At 54.7% G+C, this 18,481-nt stretch overlaps 1 protein-coding gene across 2 annotated transcripts; it reads right to left on the reverse strand.

The window, feature by feature from the left end:
* Positions 1-57: 57 nt before the first annotated feature.
* On the reverse strand, positions 58-17,708 carry METTL22 (methyltransferase 22, Kin17 lysine). Of its 2 annotated transcripts, none has more exons than XM_045994074.1 (11): positions 17,623-17,708; positions 14,453-14,618; positions 12,659-13,015; positions 9,120-9,160; positions 8,886-9,030; positions 5,924-5,995; positions 4,454-4,507; positions 3,611-3,691; positions 3,310-3,412; positions 1,491-1,659; positions 58-166 (listed from the first exon to the last, which is right to left on the reverse strand). In XM_045994074.1, exons 2-11 carry the CDS (start codon positions 14,556-14,558, stop codon positions 131-133), a joined length of 1,164 nt encoding a protein of 387 aa, XP_045850030.1. In that variant the 5' UTR covers positions 14,559-14,618; positions 17,623-17,708; the 3' UTR covers positions 58-130. The 2 variants fall into 2 exon arrangements, with proteins under 2 accessions (XP_045850030.1, XP_045850029.1); XM_045994073.1 differs by having other exon boundaries at positions 3,611-3,742.
* Between the last annotated feature and the right edge of the window lie 773 nt (positions 17,709-18,481).

The following is an 18,481-nucleotide window of genomic DNA, read 5'->3' on the forward strand; positions in this document are numbered from 1 at the left end:
CAGTCCTGGGCATATAAAGTACATCTCTCAAAAATGATACAATCTCAAACACATGACTTGGTGAGCTTTTGATTTTATTAGAAACGTATCCTGAGAACAGTCGAGAAGCCGCGCTCGTGGATGCGAAAGGTCACGCTACCGGTTCCACAAAGATCTTCCAGAGCTCCTGCAGCAAACAGAGAAAGCAGATTCCCGAGGTTCACAAAGGAGCCTTCACAGTGTCAGAGAGGGAGTAATCAGCAAAGGACAAGAGTCCCAGGGCACGCGAACCACGGGCAGCACGCGCGCTTGTGCGGGAGCTGCTTCTGATTGTCGGCTGCTCTGGGCTGCTCTTTCTGCCCCGCTATGGAAGAGACGCTGGATGGCTAAGTCCTGGCATTCATCCAAGATGCATGAGGACGTCACACGATCAAAATGGACCAGAAGGATGGCAGCAAGTCGCCATTTCTCCATTTGGGGAGATCTTAAGTGCCGTGTCCCAGGACTGCTGAATTTCTTAAGGAGCTGATTTTCCTGGCCGTGTGGTGTTCCTCCTGACACGGGTGAGTGGAGAAAGTCCCATTTCTTAGTGGAAACTCTGAGTCCTCCCCGACGGAAGCAGACTGGGTGCCGTGCCGTCTACAGGGAGACGGGCGGGGAGGCGGCGCAGCCGCGAACAGAGCGCTGCTCCTCACACACGCCAACCACACAATCCAGAGCTGCACTTGCTCGGGGAGCGGGACAGGGAGCCTGCGAGAGAGAGCCCTCTCCCCTCTCCTCCTCAGAACTAGGACTGGTCTCCACAGACCCAGAGAAAGGGCACAGCCATGAGGCAAAGAGAACAAGTCATTCATTCCAGACCTTTGGACTTGTAGCTCTTGGGATTTTCAAGGGTAATTTTGTTTCTCAGATTTCCCCCATGACCTGGGGTTAAAAGCAGTAACAGGAAGTGACGTAGCTGTAGGATTCAGCCCCAGCTCTGCCACTGTCTGGTGGCATGATCTGCCCTGTCCCGGCATCCTCCGAGGCAGGAGCTTGGCATGGTACCTGGTTTGTGTACCATGACTAGGACAATGACTCTAAGGCCTAGTTTGATGGACCCACTGTGCCTGGCTGGAAGGCCATCAGCTAAGCCTGCCTGGTCTGAGAGGCCAGCGTATTTCCAGGGAAGATGTGGCCTCCTGGTGTTCCTGCATCGAGCACCCCACCAAGTGCCCTCGCGCTGCCTTCCTGTGCCATCAACCACCTCCTGTGCTCGGCCCTGCTTCCTCTGGAGCCTGAACTGCCCTCAGGGAAAGAACACGCTCTCAAGTCCAAGGCGACGGTTGGCCTGCAGACCCACCAGCAGATGTGGTGACCTCCTAAGAACGGGGAGCCCCCATCACAGCCTTCGCCTGCTAGCGCTCCTCTGCCCTGACAGCACCAGGGCGCAGGGCCCGTCTGGAGGACCCCGGGGTCAGCAGTGTCGCGCACAGCAACAATGGCCCACACACGGCGGGGGCCGCACCTACCAGTTGCTGGATGCGCTCATAGACCAGGAGCTGCGGGAAGGAGGCCTCCACCGGCTCCACTGCGAAGCGCAGTCGGCCATCTGCGAGCCTCTCCAGCCGCTGCAGCCAGGAGCGGAAGTGGTCGTAGGCCTCGCACGTGACATCCAGGTGTCTGAGCGTGAAGTTCAGCCTGCAAACAAGCAGCCGACACACATGCCTCACCATCCTGCTGCTCCCTGACCTCACTTCCCACCGGCGGATTTTCACTGAGCGCCTACAGTGTACTGAGCCCTGAGTGCGCTTCCTTCCTGAATCTGCATGGGACCCCCAGCGGTGGACACGGTCACTGCTTCCATCTTAAAGATGTGGCAACTGAGGCTCAGAGAGGCAAAGTCAGGTGCTAGGATACCACCACGTGGAAAGACAGGCCCTGCCCTGAGCTACAAAGCAGGGCAGGAGGCAGACGCAGACCACTGCCGCCCCCCCTCCCCAGCTTCCTCCAACACAGACCGCACGCTGGGTGCCCGAGACCATTTCTGCAGTGAGTGTACGAAAGGCAGGGCCTGAGAGCAGTGGGCGGAGAAAGCTGCTGGGAGGCGGTGGGGGGGGGGGGGCAGCCATCAGAGGGGCGACTTCAGAGCACGTCCTCCCGAGCCCTCCCAGTGGGGCTGCTCGGCCACCTCTACACCCTAACCTGCAATACGATTTAACCTGACACTCAAATTCTTCGCTTTCCCCCTTTTCTTTCCAAGATCTTTAACTACGAGAAATTTCTGACAGTGTGATCAACCATCCCAGCTTCAACCTCATGGCCGCTGTGGTCTCTGCCTCCTGCACACCCATACGGATTATTAAAAAGCTAACGCCAGCCATCGCAGCGTCTCCTCTGTAAACAGCCATGTGCATCTCGATAAGATAAAGGCTCGTTTCTTTGTTTCACCTGAAACAAATATGAGGATAATCCTTTACTATTTCAGTATCTAGTCCGGGCAGGGCTCTCGAGGTTTCCCTTTGTCTATAAAATAAGGATCCAGGCAAGGTCCACGTGTTGTCACTGCTCCCGTGTGCCCTGAAGAAGCTCCGTGACAATATCCGTGTGAACAGTGCTGTGATGGATACGCCCAGGGGAACGGCGGCGACACAGCCGTGACCACTTCCCCAGGGCAGATCTCTGGATGCTACACTGCCGGGTCGTTAAGTAGGGTCGGCTTCATGGCTTTTTTTCCCTTAAGATTCTATTTTTAAGTAATCTCTACACCCAACGTGGGGCCAAACTTACGATCCCAAGATCAGGAGTCACATGCTCTACTGAGGCAGCCAGGGGCCCCGGTTTTATTCCAGTTGCTTTTAGAAGAGCCGTGCCCCAGCACAGGAATCGGAGAAAACAGTGTCAAGTGTCCAGTACTGTGTCCACCACAAAACAGACACGCCCTCAGTGGGAGCCCTAATGCCTCAGGATGTTCAAGCGCAAACGTCCGGAGGGGCTCCGTCTGGATTGGGAGAAGACAGTCCTGGGGCCCTGAGGAGACCGATGGTGTCCCAGAGGGGACATTCACAAAGAGAGGCTTCGACAGAGTGGTGGCCGCCGTGTGCTGGCTCTGGAGCACGGGTGTGTTTACGGGCTCGTCCACGCACAGGTCAGCCATGACGGGTTCCCTGCTGCCCTCCCCAGCCTTCCTCTCTCCTCCGGTGAGGTGGGGGCGGGCGGATAACAGGAGGCCACATGGGTAAGGGGCGGCACGTGCTGGTCCCCAGCAGATGCTCAGTGAGCAAGGGACAGGACGACGCTGATAAGCACGCTCGGAAGGGGGTGTCTGGCTCTCGGGGGCACGGAGCTCACCTCTTCTCCACAGACAGGATGGCTGTGCAGGCGTTTTCCAGTTTGTGAACGAGGCGGGACAGCGTTCTAAACAGAGCGTCTGTGAGGTCATCATCGTAAAACACTGCGGGGAAGGAAACGGGCAACGGGAAAATGCAACCATCAGGGAGATCTGTCCCTCGGAGGACCCCGCACACCACCACCAGGTCGCCATGAACGTGCAGTGGCAGCAGCTCAGAGGCTGAAAACCGCAGAAGGGTGCGGCAGGGCGCCCGGGAGGGCTCCCCCCAGGGGCGCAGTCACCGTGACTGGGACATCTTACCTTCGGCCGCGAGCAGGATGGTAGTGTGGCTGTACAGGTCGGAGATGTCCTCCTGCGACCAGCTGAAGGGGACCTCCGGGTCTGTGAAAGAAAAGCCGTGTTGCACACGTTCAGCTCTGAGGCTGAGAGAAGCTGTGGGAGAGGAAACAGAGCTGTGGGTAGCTTGGAACGGAGGGCACCGCCAGGCAGGTCTGAGTCCTGGTGCCCCAGCTTCAGGGCCACGGCTGTCCATGCGGCTGCCAGGGGTCTGCCTCCGCCATCGAGGGGCAGGTACTGCTGCTCCCGCAAACTTGACGGGTGACCGAGAAAGGGGTTTCACCTCTCTCGGTTTCAGCTCTGCACCAGAATGGGCATGGTGATGCTGCCCTCAAGGACTGCTGGGGAGGTCACCTAAGGTGCTAAACGTCTGGCAGGTAACAGAAGTTTTCATACAGAGAGCGACCAAGCATGCAGGTGTACAACAGCCTCTATGAAAATGTAGAAAACTCCCCCGCCCAGTCGGCTCTGAAGCCACATGGCCGACTCCCCACCATGGACAGAGGACAGAGCACTGTGTCGGGAGGTTGCCTCCCAGCCCTGGGCAGGTGCTGAACCCGGAGCATCCGTCCTCACCTGGAACTCAGGGATTACTGTGACTACTGTACAGGGACACCGCCAGTCTGAGTGACAGAGCGCGTGGGATCTGCCTGCGACCGTCATTCATTGGCTGATGGAGAGGAGTGGCTGTGAGCCAAGGGACCGTGGGGACAGCCAGGACCGTCTGCTCAGCCCAGGCCACGGGGCTGCTATCCCAGAGGTGGGCCAAAGGGCCGTGAGTCGGGCGCGGGACAGGGAGATGCGCACCTGTGCACAGGTCGTCTTTGAGCCAGTCCAGTTCTTTGACCTTAACCGCGCCGCCTGCAAAAGCAAAACCAAGCAGAATGTCCAACTCAAAACAGAAAAGGCTAACCCTTCCCATTCTATGCCCAAATCCCTCCGTCCCTCCACCAACATCCTCTCCACGTTCTTCCTTCCCTGCATACTTTTTGAGTGCTAGGTCTCTGGTCTGGCACTGGACACAGGGAATACAAAGGTTTAGAAGGCGTGTCCCTGTCCTCGGGGACCAGCAGCCCAGGAGAGGCTGGCCGGCCAGGGCGCATCAACCAAGCCATGCGGTCAGGGCACAGCTCAGAGATGTGCCAGGGGCAAGGGAGGACAGAGGAGCTCTGGTTGCAGCCTGGGGTGTCAGGGGAGACACATTCTTCAAAGAGAACGTGAGTCATGTCTGCTCCTCCCTTCCAGCTCTTGTTGACTGGGCATTCAATGATGCGATGGGGGATCATGTAGACAGGCCCCTGCCCTGTGAGCGTGTGGCCGAGTAGCGTGGCAGATACCTCTCAACTAGTTACAGTGCAAAGGTTTGAGGTGAAATGAGGCTCTGGTAGGGAACTGTGACCTCGTCTGGAGGGCTGGGGATCTGAGTACGACGAGGAACTGACAGGAGGGGGCGGGACCCTCAGACAGGCCAGAACAGCTGGCACGGAGCGGGTCCTGGGAGGCAGGGGCTACAGACGACAGGGCCAGACTGCCACAGGATCTGGGGTAGGAAGAAGGGCTCAGTGTCCACTCAGACAGCAATGGGAGACCTCGGAAGGGTCTGAAGCCCGAGGGCTGGAGTGACCTGATCTGAGTGAGTAAGTGCCCCCCAGGCTGCTGGGAGAAGGTCTGGACAGGAAGTGCGGGGAGCAGAGGCTGCCAGCATCTGTCCTGTCAGCTCAGTTCTGCGGGTGCTGCAGAAATCCGACAATCAGGCAGCCGAGGGTGGGCGGATGGGCCGGGCAGAGGGAAGAGCGCGTGAACTGAGTGCTCGGCTCGCTGGACAGGGCGGAATGGGGGCTGGACAGTGAGGCCGTCAGGTGGCAAGGCAGGAAAAGGAGGCAGGGGTCAGACCAGGAGGTTTGGGGGCCAGAGGGTGAGCCTGGACGTCACCCCTAAAGATTTTCAGTGTGGAGTGAAGCACCCGGCTTGTGTTTTGAAAGGTCACTCTAGATGCTACATGGAGGACAGCCTGGGTGGGTCAGACAAGAAGCGGGGAGATCAGGTGGGGGCGGATGTGACGTTCAGGATCGGGAGAGCTAAAGCAGGACGCGGCAGTGGGCATGGGAGGAGAGGATGACGTAAGGACAGATTCGTCATATGCCGAGCTCCATGAAGTCAAAGGACTGTGCTCACCTGGGTCTGCAGACCCAGCTCCAGGGTCACGGTACAGGGTGTTTGTCCCAGCTGCTGAACAGAAAGCCCTCCCTCCCACCGGGAAGAGCTGCTGGGCCTCACCTCCGGCAGCAGTCAGGTGGCCGTTGAGGGCAATGTTTCGCTGGCACATGGCCAAGAGATCTGCACCGACATCTGGAATGACAGAAGGGCACGCTGTAAGACCCCAGCCACCACCGCACTCTCATCTCCAGGGTCGACAGCCTGACTGCGGAGAGGTGCAAAATGGAAAGTCAAGTTTCTCCTGTGTGTTTACTGCCAACATGAACTACATTCACTTTAAGGCCCTTTGTAACCATCTATCCCCTTAGTAAGAGATGATGGGGCTGGTGGGGATGGACTGTGCAGTCCAGAGGCAAGGGGTGAGCGCTCCTGTTTTGAGTGTGTATGAAAGAGATAGGTGTGGGTGTTTGCATGTGATTCACTGAGACACAGGGCAGGTTCCTACGTGCTGGGGGCGTGCTCTCGGGCACATGACTCGCTGTCCTGGCCACCCATATCTCCTGAGCCGCCCAGTGCTCTGATGTGGTGGGGCTTCCCATTTTTTGCGCAGAACCGATCCTCAGTACCACGCATCCTTGAAGGGGCATGGGGTGCAGGGTTGTGGGTATTTTACCAAAACTTGATTTTCACTTAGGAGAGTGTACGCGTAGAAGGCACAGAAAACTGTGGAGTGACATTTGCCCGGCCCACTATGGCTGTGGATGCCCTAACCCCATCCCATCACCCACTGAGGACTCTTCATTCCAGGGAACATGCAGAGCCTGGGACACACCTATCCCTTTCCCGGGGCCACTGGGTAGAGAGAACATTGATGGTGTGTGCCTCACAGCACACAACCAGTTTAGCAGCTTGTAAGGCTTTATGGGAGCTTTTGTTCAAAGAGATCTTCTGGGGGATTCTAACATATAAAACAGGTAAGAGAGAGAGGATTTGGCTGAGAGGAAGTGGGAGACCAGAGCCCTGGGGCTGCCCCCCAATTATCCCTTTGCCAGCCCCTGAGGGAGGGCACAGAACTCCGCTCCAGAAAACCAGTCTGAACCCTGGGTGCACTCCCCCACCCCCACACCTGCCATGTGACAGTGGCCATGTGTATGACCTGGGGCCAGCGCTTGACCTTACTCTTAGTCTGCCCTTCTGGATGAAGGATGGTGACAGGGTCCCTGGCTCCTGACCAGGGTCACTGTGAAGTCACAGGCAGGCGCTGAAGCCCGTGAAAGGCTTTGCCAACTAGAAGGTGCCGTGTAGCTGCAAATTCCCTTCTTTGTGCCAGGAAACCCCCTCTCAAGGATAAGACGACTTGAGTATATGCTGCTGTTGGGCACCAGGCACAGGCAAAGCTCTTGGGTGGTGCATGATGGCTTGACTCCGGGAAGGGCTGGCTGACAATTCCCAGGCACCCTGGCACGGAGCGGAACCAGGGGCTGTCCTGCACACTCCCGGACAGTGGCCAACGCAGAGTATCTGGAAAGTGTGCCAGCATCAGGGGGATCCCTAATTTCCTTTTCCTGTCTCAGAAGCAACAAAATGGGTGCTGTGGGGACGGGAACTGGGGATCAACGAGATGCAAAGCAGAGCGGCAGAGGTCCCCTTTCTGCCTGGCAGACACTGAGGATTTCAAGTGCAGTAACACTCTCCTGATGAGATCCTACCCTCTTATGAACTGGTACAGGCTTTCGGAAAAGGTGGGTGTAATTGAGAGCACCGCGCCCTTGGAAAATTCCGGGTGTCACCACTGAACTGCGGGTACGTGACGTGCCATCACTGCTGAGGCGGTCGTGGGGAGGGGGGGATTCTACGGCACTTTCCGTAACATTTCAGCAGCTTCTATGTGAGTCTAACACTACTTCAAATAAAAACTGAGAAAGAAATCACTTGGCAATATGTATCAAAAGCTTAAGAAAGGGGTGCCTGGGTGGCTCAGTCGTTGGGCATCCGCCTTCAACTCGGGTCACGGTCCTAGGGTTCTGGGATCAAGCTGCACGTCGGGCTCCCTGCTCAATGGGAAGCCTGCTTCTCCCTCTCCCACTCTCCCTGCTTGTGTTCCCTCTCTCGTTGTCTCTCTGTCAAATAAATAAAATCTTAAAAAAAAAAAAGCTTAAAAAGGGTCATACCTGCTTCTAGGAACCTAATCGGAGGATCAGAAGATAATGGGGTTGACTGCAGGCAACTGAGAAAGTTGCACATAAAAAAACAAAAACACCAAAACACATGGGAACAACCAAAATGTCCAGACACAGGAAAATGGGTTTAAAAAAAAAAAAAGATGAAATATTACCCAGTCATTAAAAGTCATATTTATAATTTCTAGTGATTTTGGAAAATACTCTCAAAAAAATGTTTTCCCGCATTTTTGGCAACATACAGCAACGAATATATAGTCTGATTTCTGCTACTACTTGGGAGTATGTATACTCAGAGAAAAAGGAGAAAGATGATTGAAAAAAACACATACACAAACAGTTCAAGCAATGGTTCTAAAGTTCCAGGAGGACCGAGACTCTGTCTTATTCACTCCTGGATCTCCTGCATCTCGGACCGTGTCCACATAGAATGGGCACTCGATAAACTGCACACTACTGAACGAATCTGGGGATTGTAAAAGTCTGAGTCAATTTGACTTGCCATCCTAAGAGGTTTCCACTTCCGAGGCAAGTACTATAGCAGACAAGTTCTTCCTAGGCATGTACTATGGTAGGCAAGACTTCTACACCGGGGAAAAAGCATGAAGCCCATTTCCAAGCCTTGTAAAAGGTGGAGCCCTCCTGGTTTTCTGAGCCTTCCGTGCTTCCGTGGGCTGTGAGAGGACATGTGGGCAGGGCAGCGGGGCCTCCCACTCAGTTAGTGCTCCTGCACCTGCGGGCGTTACTGAGAAAACAGCAGAGGGTGCAGAAAACCAGTGGAAAGGTGTGGAAAAGTCAACAGCAGCCAAAGTTCCATCTCTGGCTGTTCTGCCTCACTTCCTGACAGTCAGGCAGACCCTGTGAGGAGACTACTTCCCCTTAGCCTGCAATGGCGGGCCTACCTGTACAGTAAACGGTACGCGCCACGGTGGCTGCGATGATGCTGGCCAGCCCCGTGCCCGCCCCGAGCTCCAGCACGGTGCGTCCCTGGAAGAGGTCCCGTTGGAACAGGATGTAGTCGGCCAGGAGCAGGGCACCCCGCCACACCTGGGGGAGAGACGGACAAGGAATGACAACTGACGTGAGGCTCCAGGGAGACCCTTTGGGGCCACAGGAAGTGGACAGGACCTACCCACCTGCTTGCCAACATCCTCCAGGGGGGTGGCCATGGTGTGCTCTGGACAGGATGGAAACCAAGAGAAAGGGCCGTGAAAATGGGAACGGACAGAACACAGACGGACGAGGTGCATGGCATTCTGCAAACACGGCAGGATGGGTGCTGGAGTTGAGCGTTCTCCAGAGCGGCAGAGACACGGGTCGTGAGACAGTCGGGAGGGGCTGTGTGAGCGTCAGCCACATAACTGGGTGTCTCCGCCCCTCAGCCTAGAGACGAGGGTCACTGCAGGTCCTGGCCCGCCAGGTCACCACCCACCCCAGCCCTGACTTCACTCTACTGTGCTCGGTGACTGCGCGTTAGTCACAGCGTACTTATGTCGTCTGGGCCGGCTCTATGCTGACGACAGTCACGGTGCCTTCTGCACGTTTCTTAGAACCGCAACAGACGTCAACAAAGTCAGTTTGAGTATATATCCTTCGTCAGATGAACTACGAGAAGGTGTATTCTCAAGCACAAAATGTATTAGGATAAAATCCGGTGGTGGTATGGAGGACGGGGGAGAGAACAGAAATAGGAGACCAAAGGGAAAAAGGAACGTGGCAAACATCTTTGCTGGTAACGAAGTGGCTGGCGCGTTCTGAAGCAGGAAGAGGATGGCTGTCAAATTAAAACACGCCAACACACGCGCCGTGCGGGGGGCTCCACGTGCACGCCAGACTTGCCCGCATCCGACTACATGCTTACAACGGAACAGGAGAAGGGACTGGGGACCGAGGCAGGGTTCAGACCCGCAGGGTTGGAAGCAGCATGGGTGGTGTTGCCCATGCTCCCTCCATGAGGCTCTGCCCTACGAGGCGAGCAGGGCAGCCTGCACGCCCCTGGTGTTTGGTCCCCCGATGCCGGGTTTGACCTCATGACCCTGAGATCAAGACCTGAGCTGAGATCAAGAGTCAGGCGCTCAACTGACTGAGCCAGCCAGGTGTCCCTCCCCTCTGGGTACTTTTTAATTGGTTTCTCAGATGGGCCCATAACCGGAAAACAACGACCTGGTCTAGGTCAGAGGAAAACGATGGTCAGGAGACTGACATACTCTGTACGAGGCCCTGTACAGGCACATACTGGGCACTACTTATTAGATCGTCGCCAAAGGGCAGTATCCTGAACCCCAGTTTATAGGTGCAAACACAGTCTCTGGGTGGGCAAGACACTTGTCAAAGGTCACCTGGCTCGCAAAGGGTTGAGGTGTGTCAAAGCCCAGCTCTGCAGGGCACCAGAGTCCAAGACCTGGTCCCCTCCCAGATGGAAGCATACGGCAGGGGATGGACACGCAGGGGTTATCCCTGCAGCTCAAGCACTGAATTGCCTTGCCATCCACCTCCTCCAGGGTGGGCAGGACTTGCCACTCCAGGGTGGGTAGGACTGACGGCATGCTGAAAGGAAGGGCCTTACCATGAGGTCTGCGAGATGGGCAGGCCGGAAACCTGACCATACGCGGGACCTCTGCTGTGGGGCTTTGTTCGCAGCCTGCAGGATACATTCCCAGGACGTTAAACGCCCACACACCAGAGGCTGAACCCTCTGTACGGAATAACCAAGTCTGCCACTCCTCTCGCAGGAAGGCCAATTAAGTGAAGGCTGAGAGTAAAATGAGCCATCACAGGCCCCCCAGGCCCCCCATGTCCCCTGGGACAGAACTTCCCAACATGACATAAAAACACAGGCTGCGGTGGGGTGCCTGGGTAGCTCAGCTGGTTAAGCGTCTGCCTTTGGCTCAGGTCATGATCCCAGAGTCCTGGAACTGAGTCCTACATCGGGCTCCCTGCTCAGTGGGGGTCTGCTTCTCCCTCTGCCTGCTATTCCACCTGCTTGTGCTCTCTTTCTCTGTCAAATAAATAAATATTAAAAATAAACAAACAAGAAAAAAACCCCCAAAAGAACATGGGCTCTGAAATCAGACAAACCCAGATGCAAATTGTCACTCTGCCACTAACTGGCTGTGTGACCTGGGGCAAGTTCCTCAACCTGTCTGGCTCTCTGTTCCCCCCTCTGTGAAATGGGAATGCGTATCCCTGGAAAGGCTATGAGGAATAGAGGTAATCCATGGAAAACATGGAGTAGGGTTCTGGTATGAATCCACATCACCCTTAATGGAATGGGCTAGAACACAGCCTGCTTGGTTCCGAGCAGGCACTCCCTCACTACTTGTTGCGTGGACGTGTGGATGGATGACAGCTGCTGCTGTTTTTCAGAGTGCCCTAAGTGACCCCGTGCCCCTGACCCATGCCAGTGCTCAGGCTTACGGAGGCCTCAGATGCAATGATCAGACTCAACACAGAGCGCTTTCCCCCCAGATGAGCAGTGCCAAGGGAGGCAAGAGTCCTGGCTGCGGAGATGGACACGGATTCAGAACCTTCCTCACTGTCCTCCAGCTGCGTGGCGACGTGCTTGTGGCTTGCTATCTGTATACATCTCCTGAGCCCCAGAGGAGGGCTGTAAAGGATTTTTTTTATGAAGTGCGGTAGGCCAAACGTCTAAACATGACAGGTGCTTAACATCACTGGCCCACTTCCTGCCCCAGCTTCCCACCACTACTGGCATTTCTAATGTGCCCGCTTCCAGGATCTAAAATCCTGGTGTCACCACACCCCTCCGCCCGGCGGTAGACACTCGCTGCTGCTTCTGCATGCCCGCTGGAACTCGCTCCCGCCCCGCTTCTGCCACACACCCCCCCTTCCCAGCCATCTTCTAGCTCCCGGTCCCTCTGACTGGCCTGCAGGCCTCCTCCAGATCGATTCTGGTCTACCTCCCTCTCTCCCTGCCACGCTCCGGCTCCAGAATCTCCCGTGGCACCTGCTGCTGCTGAGCCTTCCAGCAACTCTAGCCTGACCCACAGCTCCAGCCCCTGAGTTGAATCAAAACATCGATATGGGGGGGGGGTGGCAGCAGGAATCCCCAGGGGAGGCACGAGCGAAGCTGGGATATGCACAACTAGGAACGTGTTAAGAAACATGAGTCTGGGAGCAGGGAGTGCCTGACTGGCTCAGTCAGTTAAGCATCCAACTCCTGATCTCAGCTCAGGTCCTGATCTAAGGTTGTGGGTTCAAGCCCCACACTGGGCTCCGTGATAGGCATGGAAGGAAGGAAGGAAAAGGAAAGAGAAGAAAAGACTGAAGAAAGAAAGGAAAGTAGGCAGGGAGGGAGGGAGAAGAGGCTGGGGGCGGGCCATCCAGGAGGGAAGTGGAACGCAGGGGAGGCCAACAGGTGAGAAAGCACATGGAGGGGTGTGCGCTGTGCAGAGCCATGTCAGGCAGGGCCCTGTGAGCGAGGCCCGGTTGCCTGGACTGTTTCCTGAGAACAAAGGGGAGCAGGAAAGGGACCTGTGTGTCCCAGGCGGCTCCTCCTGCTGACAGTGGCACTACCTGCGCTCGGTCTCAGTGGCGCTGGTTCTGGTAGTACACCCTGGCCGGGGCCTGCACACAGAGCCCATGAGCAAACGCCCTGGGCCGTGATCCACACTACGGTGCCGCACTGGTGGCAGGTGAGCCGACCTGTACTCACCTATTCTGATGATATCCTGGGGGCTGCTCTCTCGTGCTTCGTCTGCCAGGGGGTCATCTTCCTCCTGTGTTAGAATCGTGGGATGTACCTTGTCTCTTGGAGGCTCTGCTGGCTCGGAGTCCGAAGTTGCCCGCGGTCTCCTCTCCACATCCAAATCCCCGTCCTCGTCAAGCCGAGCTCCCACCCCCTCCTGGCTGGTGGCGTCCCTACTGCAGCCACTCCCCAGAGGGGGTCTGGTGCTGCCTGGCCCAGAGGGCGGTGTCTGCTCTGCAGGACCCATGCCATGACGGCCACCCTCAGCCCTGGAGTCTGTCTGAGAGTCTCGGTTCCACAGAAGCTTGAACTGGGACAGGAAAACTGGAAGGCAAGACAAACACAAAAGGAGAATTATCTCCAAGCTGCCTCCTCCTTGCAGAAAATCTGATTTCCACCCGGACGGAGTTTCAAAGTCTGGTGGAGACCTCCTGGTGGAGGCCTAGTAACGGCCACAGAAAAGGCCCATTTGGCTCAGCCAAGTAGCTGGGGCCACTGACAGCAGCTGCCATCTGCTGAGCATCTACAGCGAAGATCTTGTTATCTTGGCCCCGTTATCTCAGCCCCCCCTGCTGCTCTGAAGACAGTGGCGCCAGCTACTCTTCACAAACGTGGAAACTGAGGCTTAGGGAGGTTAAGGGAGCCGACAAGGCCACACAGCTTTTGACATAGCTGCGGCAAGACCCAAACCCAGTCCGCCCATCTCCTGAACTCATGCGCTTTGCACTACACTATTCCACCTCCTAAGGCCTGGAGAACAGGACAAGGACACCGAGTGGCCTTCCCCATCCGGTGACTGGAACGTCACGAGACAAGTTTCAGTAAGAGTGTGTTCCAGAGCGGTGGGCTGGAGGCGGGGGTGCAAGGGTTCGAGAGGACAGTCCTGGGCTGCAGTCCTCCATCTCCCCAGGACGCCTAACCCCAGGCCAGCCGCTGATCTGTTCTGGATCTCCGGCTCCTGAATTTAGGGTCCAAATTGGGACACAAGGGAAAGGGGAGTATTAATCACCCCACAACAAGCTAACACAGGGTGATCAAAGCTGGGGAGGGTGGTCAGGGAGGACCTGTGTGAGGTGACATTTGGAGTCAGGGCTGGGAGGGAAGAACCTTCTGGGTTAAACAACAGCAAGGACAAAGGCACGGAGGGAAGAAGCGTGTGCAGTGTATGGACAGAAAGGAGCAGAGAAAGGTTAAATGTGAACACACAGGTAAGGCCTGTGTTGGGCTGGGCCTCACAGGCCGGGGTGAAAAGTCTGATTTTATTCTAAGAGCCAGGGGGAGCCACTGGAGGGCCTAAATCAGGGTGCTGATGTGATCTGGATTTTCAAAAGATCCCCTTGGCTGCTGTGGAGATGAGTAGGCAGAGGGTGTGCAGAGCAAAGCCACAGAGCCCTGGTGGGAGGAGCTGGAGGCCCCCAGCCTAGAGACAAAGGGGGTTGTACTGGGTTAGGGCAATGGAAGCCTGAACCCTGTCTCCCGAACAGAACATGGGCTTCCTGAGGGCAGGGCTTGGCTCATTCCATCCTGCATTTCCAGTATCAAGTCCTGCCCATCCACCCCCCAATCCTGCACAAAGTAGGTGCTCAGGAAAGCACAGGACTTCACTCAATGCAACAAGGGTACTTAGGAAGTGGTGTGAGAGTAACAGTTGAACAATGCAATCTACCTAGTCTTTTACCCAAAAAGAGGAATATGAGAAAGCAGAAAACAAAATGAGATCCACGGGGTGCTGGGCCCCTCTGCACGTGTCCTGGACCTTACCAGGCTGTCCCATGCCATTCAGCCGCACCATGAGGTGCCTGTGGTTCGGGGTGTAGAGGTGGACATCTGAGAGCACAGTGTCACTTTTGAAGGTGACCTCGTCCATGGCTGGGGTGGGGGCCAGCTACCATGGCCAGGCTCTACGTGAATCATGGGACAGCAGCACCTGGAAGGCAAGATCAAGTCCTCAGGACAGCTGGTCCCATAGGGGATCAAGTGTAAAAACTCCCCAGCCTGGTGGCAAACAGTTTTGCATTACCCCAGGAGAATATGCTCCCCTTTTTCAATTCTCTTTCAGTTTTCCTAAAGGAGAAAGTCTCAGGGCCTTTGCAAGGGAAAAGAATCCAGCTAGAATTGTGTTATTTTGTTTGCATTGTGTTCATTTTCACATTCATTTTTCTTTTATTTATGGCAAAGGATCTGAATTTCCATTTATTCTCATTAAGTTTTCTTTCCCTTTCAATTTTTCCCAACTTTTTTGTGAAAATACTCAAACAGCCAAGAAAGTTGAGGGTATAGCATAATACACAGCCATATACCCGCTGCTTAGATCCAGTGACGAACGCCTTTCCATATAGGGTCAATTATCCGTCTACCTGGGTTTTTGCTCCCCTGAACTGAAAGTAAATTCTAGACATCACATTTTATCTCAAATTCCTCTACAATGTCTCTTAAGACATGCTGTCATATAACCACAACTCCATTAGCAGATCTAAGACCATTTATGATTCCCTTGTACCATTTAAAACCTCATGGCTGTCCATAGCCAATTTTCTCCATTTCTCATGCAAATATCCTTTATCGCTGGTTTTTCCTAAAACAGTATTCAACCACAATTTACACTTTGCATTGAGGGACTTCCCCTTTAGTTTTTTTTAATTCTAGAAGTTGACTCCTATGGCCCAGATTTGCTGCTTGAAAATATTCTTTTGAAATTAAAAAGGGAGGGGAGTAGTATCAAAGGAAAAGCAACCAAGGCCATCACCATATAGGTGAGGTACAGATGCGGAAAATTATGCAGGCAACACAGCAATAACCCAAGTGTGGAAAACCACACCTAAGGCAAAAGGGTCAAAACAGGAAGGTTCTCTCTCCAACCAAATGTTCTGCCTCATCAAAAAGCATCAAAGTAGGTGTTCGGGAAAGCACAGGACTTCACTCAATGCAGCAACTTGCAGAGTCATGGGCTGGGATGCTGGGCGGGGCAGGTGTAAACCCCAGGCTCCCACTCTGGGGCGACGTGACTTGGGGGAAATCACTTCACCTCTCTGGGCCTGTTCCTTCAGCCATACTCTCACTTTGAAGGGGCCCTGGGTTGTAAAGAACTGAGCAGAGTCCATGGCCCACAGCAGTTGTTAATTCCTTGTGTTGGGGCTGGTTTTAGGCATTCGGCCCAAACCTGCCCATAAACCCTGACCTACAGGAGCTGTTCCTACCTGGGTAGGTGGGTGCACTAGCCGTATGTCCTAGGCACGTTATGAAACCTCTCGGGCCTCTACTTCTTCAGCTGGAAAATGGGGTCATCATAACCCAGGCTGTCCTCATAGTCTGAGCACACATCACTGGAGTTCCTACATTTAAAGACTTGCCACGGGGAAGCCAAAGTTGTATCTACACAAAAAAATTTTGTGAAAAGCTGGCCCCTTGTTAAATTAGTTTCCAGGCTGGCTTTCCCACCTGACGCTAGAAGCCAGCATAAATCCAGTGGGTTGTGAAGTGAGGCTGTGGATCTAGTAAAATGATGCAGGATTTCATGGTGCTGGTGAAAGTGACAGGAGAAATGCTCCATCCTCAGGCAAAAGCCCTCAACCAGTGAGGACTGGAAAATTAGGATGCATCCTAAAAGGGGACTAAATGTCTCAAAGATGTGGCTCTGCCGGGACTGCAACATGTCCTGGGGGAAAATTGAGAACTTCTTACATACAGTTTTGGAAAAAAAAAAAAAAATCCTCTCTGATGACACTATGAACATCAAACATGAACCAAAGGATGCTGTTTCTTGCTATAGGGCAATTTTGTTGGAAAAACTACATCCCACAGATGAGCCTAATACTATAATTGCACACCAACTTTTTTCTTAAGTAGAGACAAAAACAAAACTCAAATCCTTCATTTCCAGTTGAATTTTCAGTTTTAAAATTCAAACTACCCAGACTTCTGGAAATGTACCCTACAACTGAGTACCAGGAATTGGAATCCCTTTAGAGGGTTTCTCCCAGGATCAGGCTATCTGGAAATAGAGGTGCCTTGTACCTACCTCCCGCCTGTGTGAGGATTAAATGAGACAATGACCAGTTTTAGGGTTCGGGACATAGTAAATGGTTAACAAATAACAACAGTGAATACTGATCACTATAGCAATAATAATTATTATAGCAGAGTGTTCTGTAAGATGGAAAAAGGCAACAGTTTTCTACTCAGGAATAGATGACTCAGAGTCTCTGACTGGGAATGTTACAATTCGATGCGCTTCGGTGCCGTCTAGAGGAGGAAAAGAACACCCAGCCTGCTGATGGGGCCCCCCCTCGGACCTCCCTGGGGCTGCAGGTTCATCCTGCAGCCGCTTGGCTCTCTAAAGCCATGGGAGCCAGCCTCAGACGCTCTCAGCTTTTCTCCCCTAGGGTTCTGCCCAAAAGCAGTTTGCTGGGATCTGAGGACTGAAATACGTCCCCGCCTCCCAGGCTTTCCCTCTGCCAGGTGCCACTCAACTCACTCACTCAACCATGGAGATTTGGGCGAAGTTCTACGACAGTTCGTGTCCAGGCGCGGGATAATGCAGGGCAGGGCGTGAAGACTGGGAAGCTGGAGGGACCGCGGTCCAGCGCGGCTGCAGCGGCGCGCAGACTTGGGAGTCAGGGGCTCCAGGGACGTCCTCCCCTCCCGGGACTCCTCTTTTTGTCTTGCCGCCTCCCTGAATGCCTCTCAAAAGGCAGTCACAGTTCGGCCTCGCCTTCCCTTCTTAATCCGGAACCGAGGGGGCTGCTTGGACCCCGGACAGAAACCCACCCGACAACAGGGCTCCTTCTCCCACCACCATTGCTCGGCAGGGGACACTGAGGCCCAGTGGGGACTTGACCTCCAGGTCGGTAGGGGCCCTGTTTCAAGGTTAGGCTCCCTGCCAGGAGGCTCCCTGCAATCTCCCCATCCCGCCGCCTCTCCCGAAAGCTTACCTGCCACGGGCTGCAGAAGGAAGTCCGACGGAATCCTACAGGCACCCAGCTCAGGAGGCCGCCATAGTAGGCGGCCTGCGCAGGCGCGGCCACGCCCCTCCGCGCGCGCCCGCCGCCGCCGCCGCCGCCGCGCCGTGGCCACGCCCACCCGCCGGAGCAACCCTGGCGGCGGCGTCTGCGGTACGCGTCTGTGGCTAGAAGCTGTGGGACTTCGTTCCCCGTACTTTGTGCCTTTCGCCATTCACGAGCCCGACACAGACCTGCCTTGTCGGGCCACGAGGGTCCTACCGTAAGTTATGGCCCAGCGGCAGTCCTACTTTGTGGTCACCTCTTCTGGGAGACTTCCTTGAGTTCCCCTTCTCCGGCACCTGTTGACCGGTGTCTGGGCTGTCCTCACTCAGAGCACCTGTGACTCCGCTTGTGAGACCTGCTACCTGCCTCCATCACCAGGGTCTGAGTGCATGGGGGGGAGAGGAAGCTGCTGGTTCGCATCTGCAACCCGTGCTGGACTTACCCCAGTCCAAAACGGGGCATAGATTAATGCTTGTAAAGCAGTTAGCATCAGCAGCTCAACTTAGAAGTTTTATATATATAAATTTTTTTTTGAGGAGCTTTTTATTTTTGTAAATTTATTTGTATTTTTTTCACCGTTGTAAGTGTCCTCTTTAATCCCCAGCCCCGCCCACCGCCCCCCCCCCACAATTTGTTCTCTATAGTTAAGAGTCTGTTTCTTGGTTTCCCTCTCTCTCTGTTTTTCCTTTGCTCATTTGTTTCGTTTCTTAAATGCTATGTATGAGCGAGAGCATATGGTCTTTCTCCTTCTCTGATTTATTTCCCGCAGCATCATACTCCCTAGCTC

The sequence above is a fragment of the Meles meles genome, chromosome 21 (genome assembly GCF_922984935.1).
Source record: "Meles meles chromosome 21, mMelMel3.1 paternal haplotype, whole genome shotgun sequence".
Taxonomy (NCBI): domain Eukaryota; kingdom Metazoa; phylum Chordata; class Mammalia; order Carnivora; family Mustelidae; genus Meles; species Meles meles.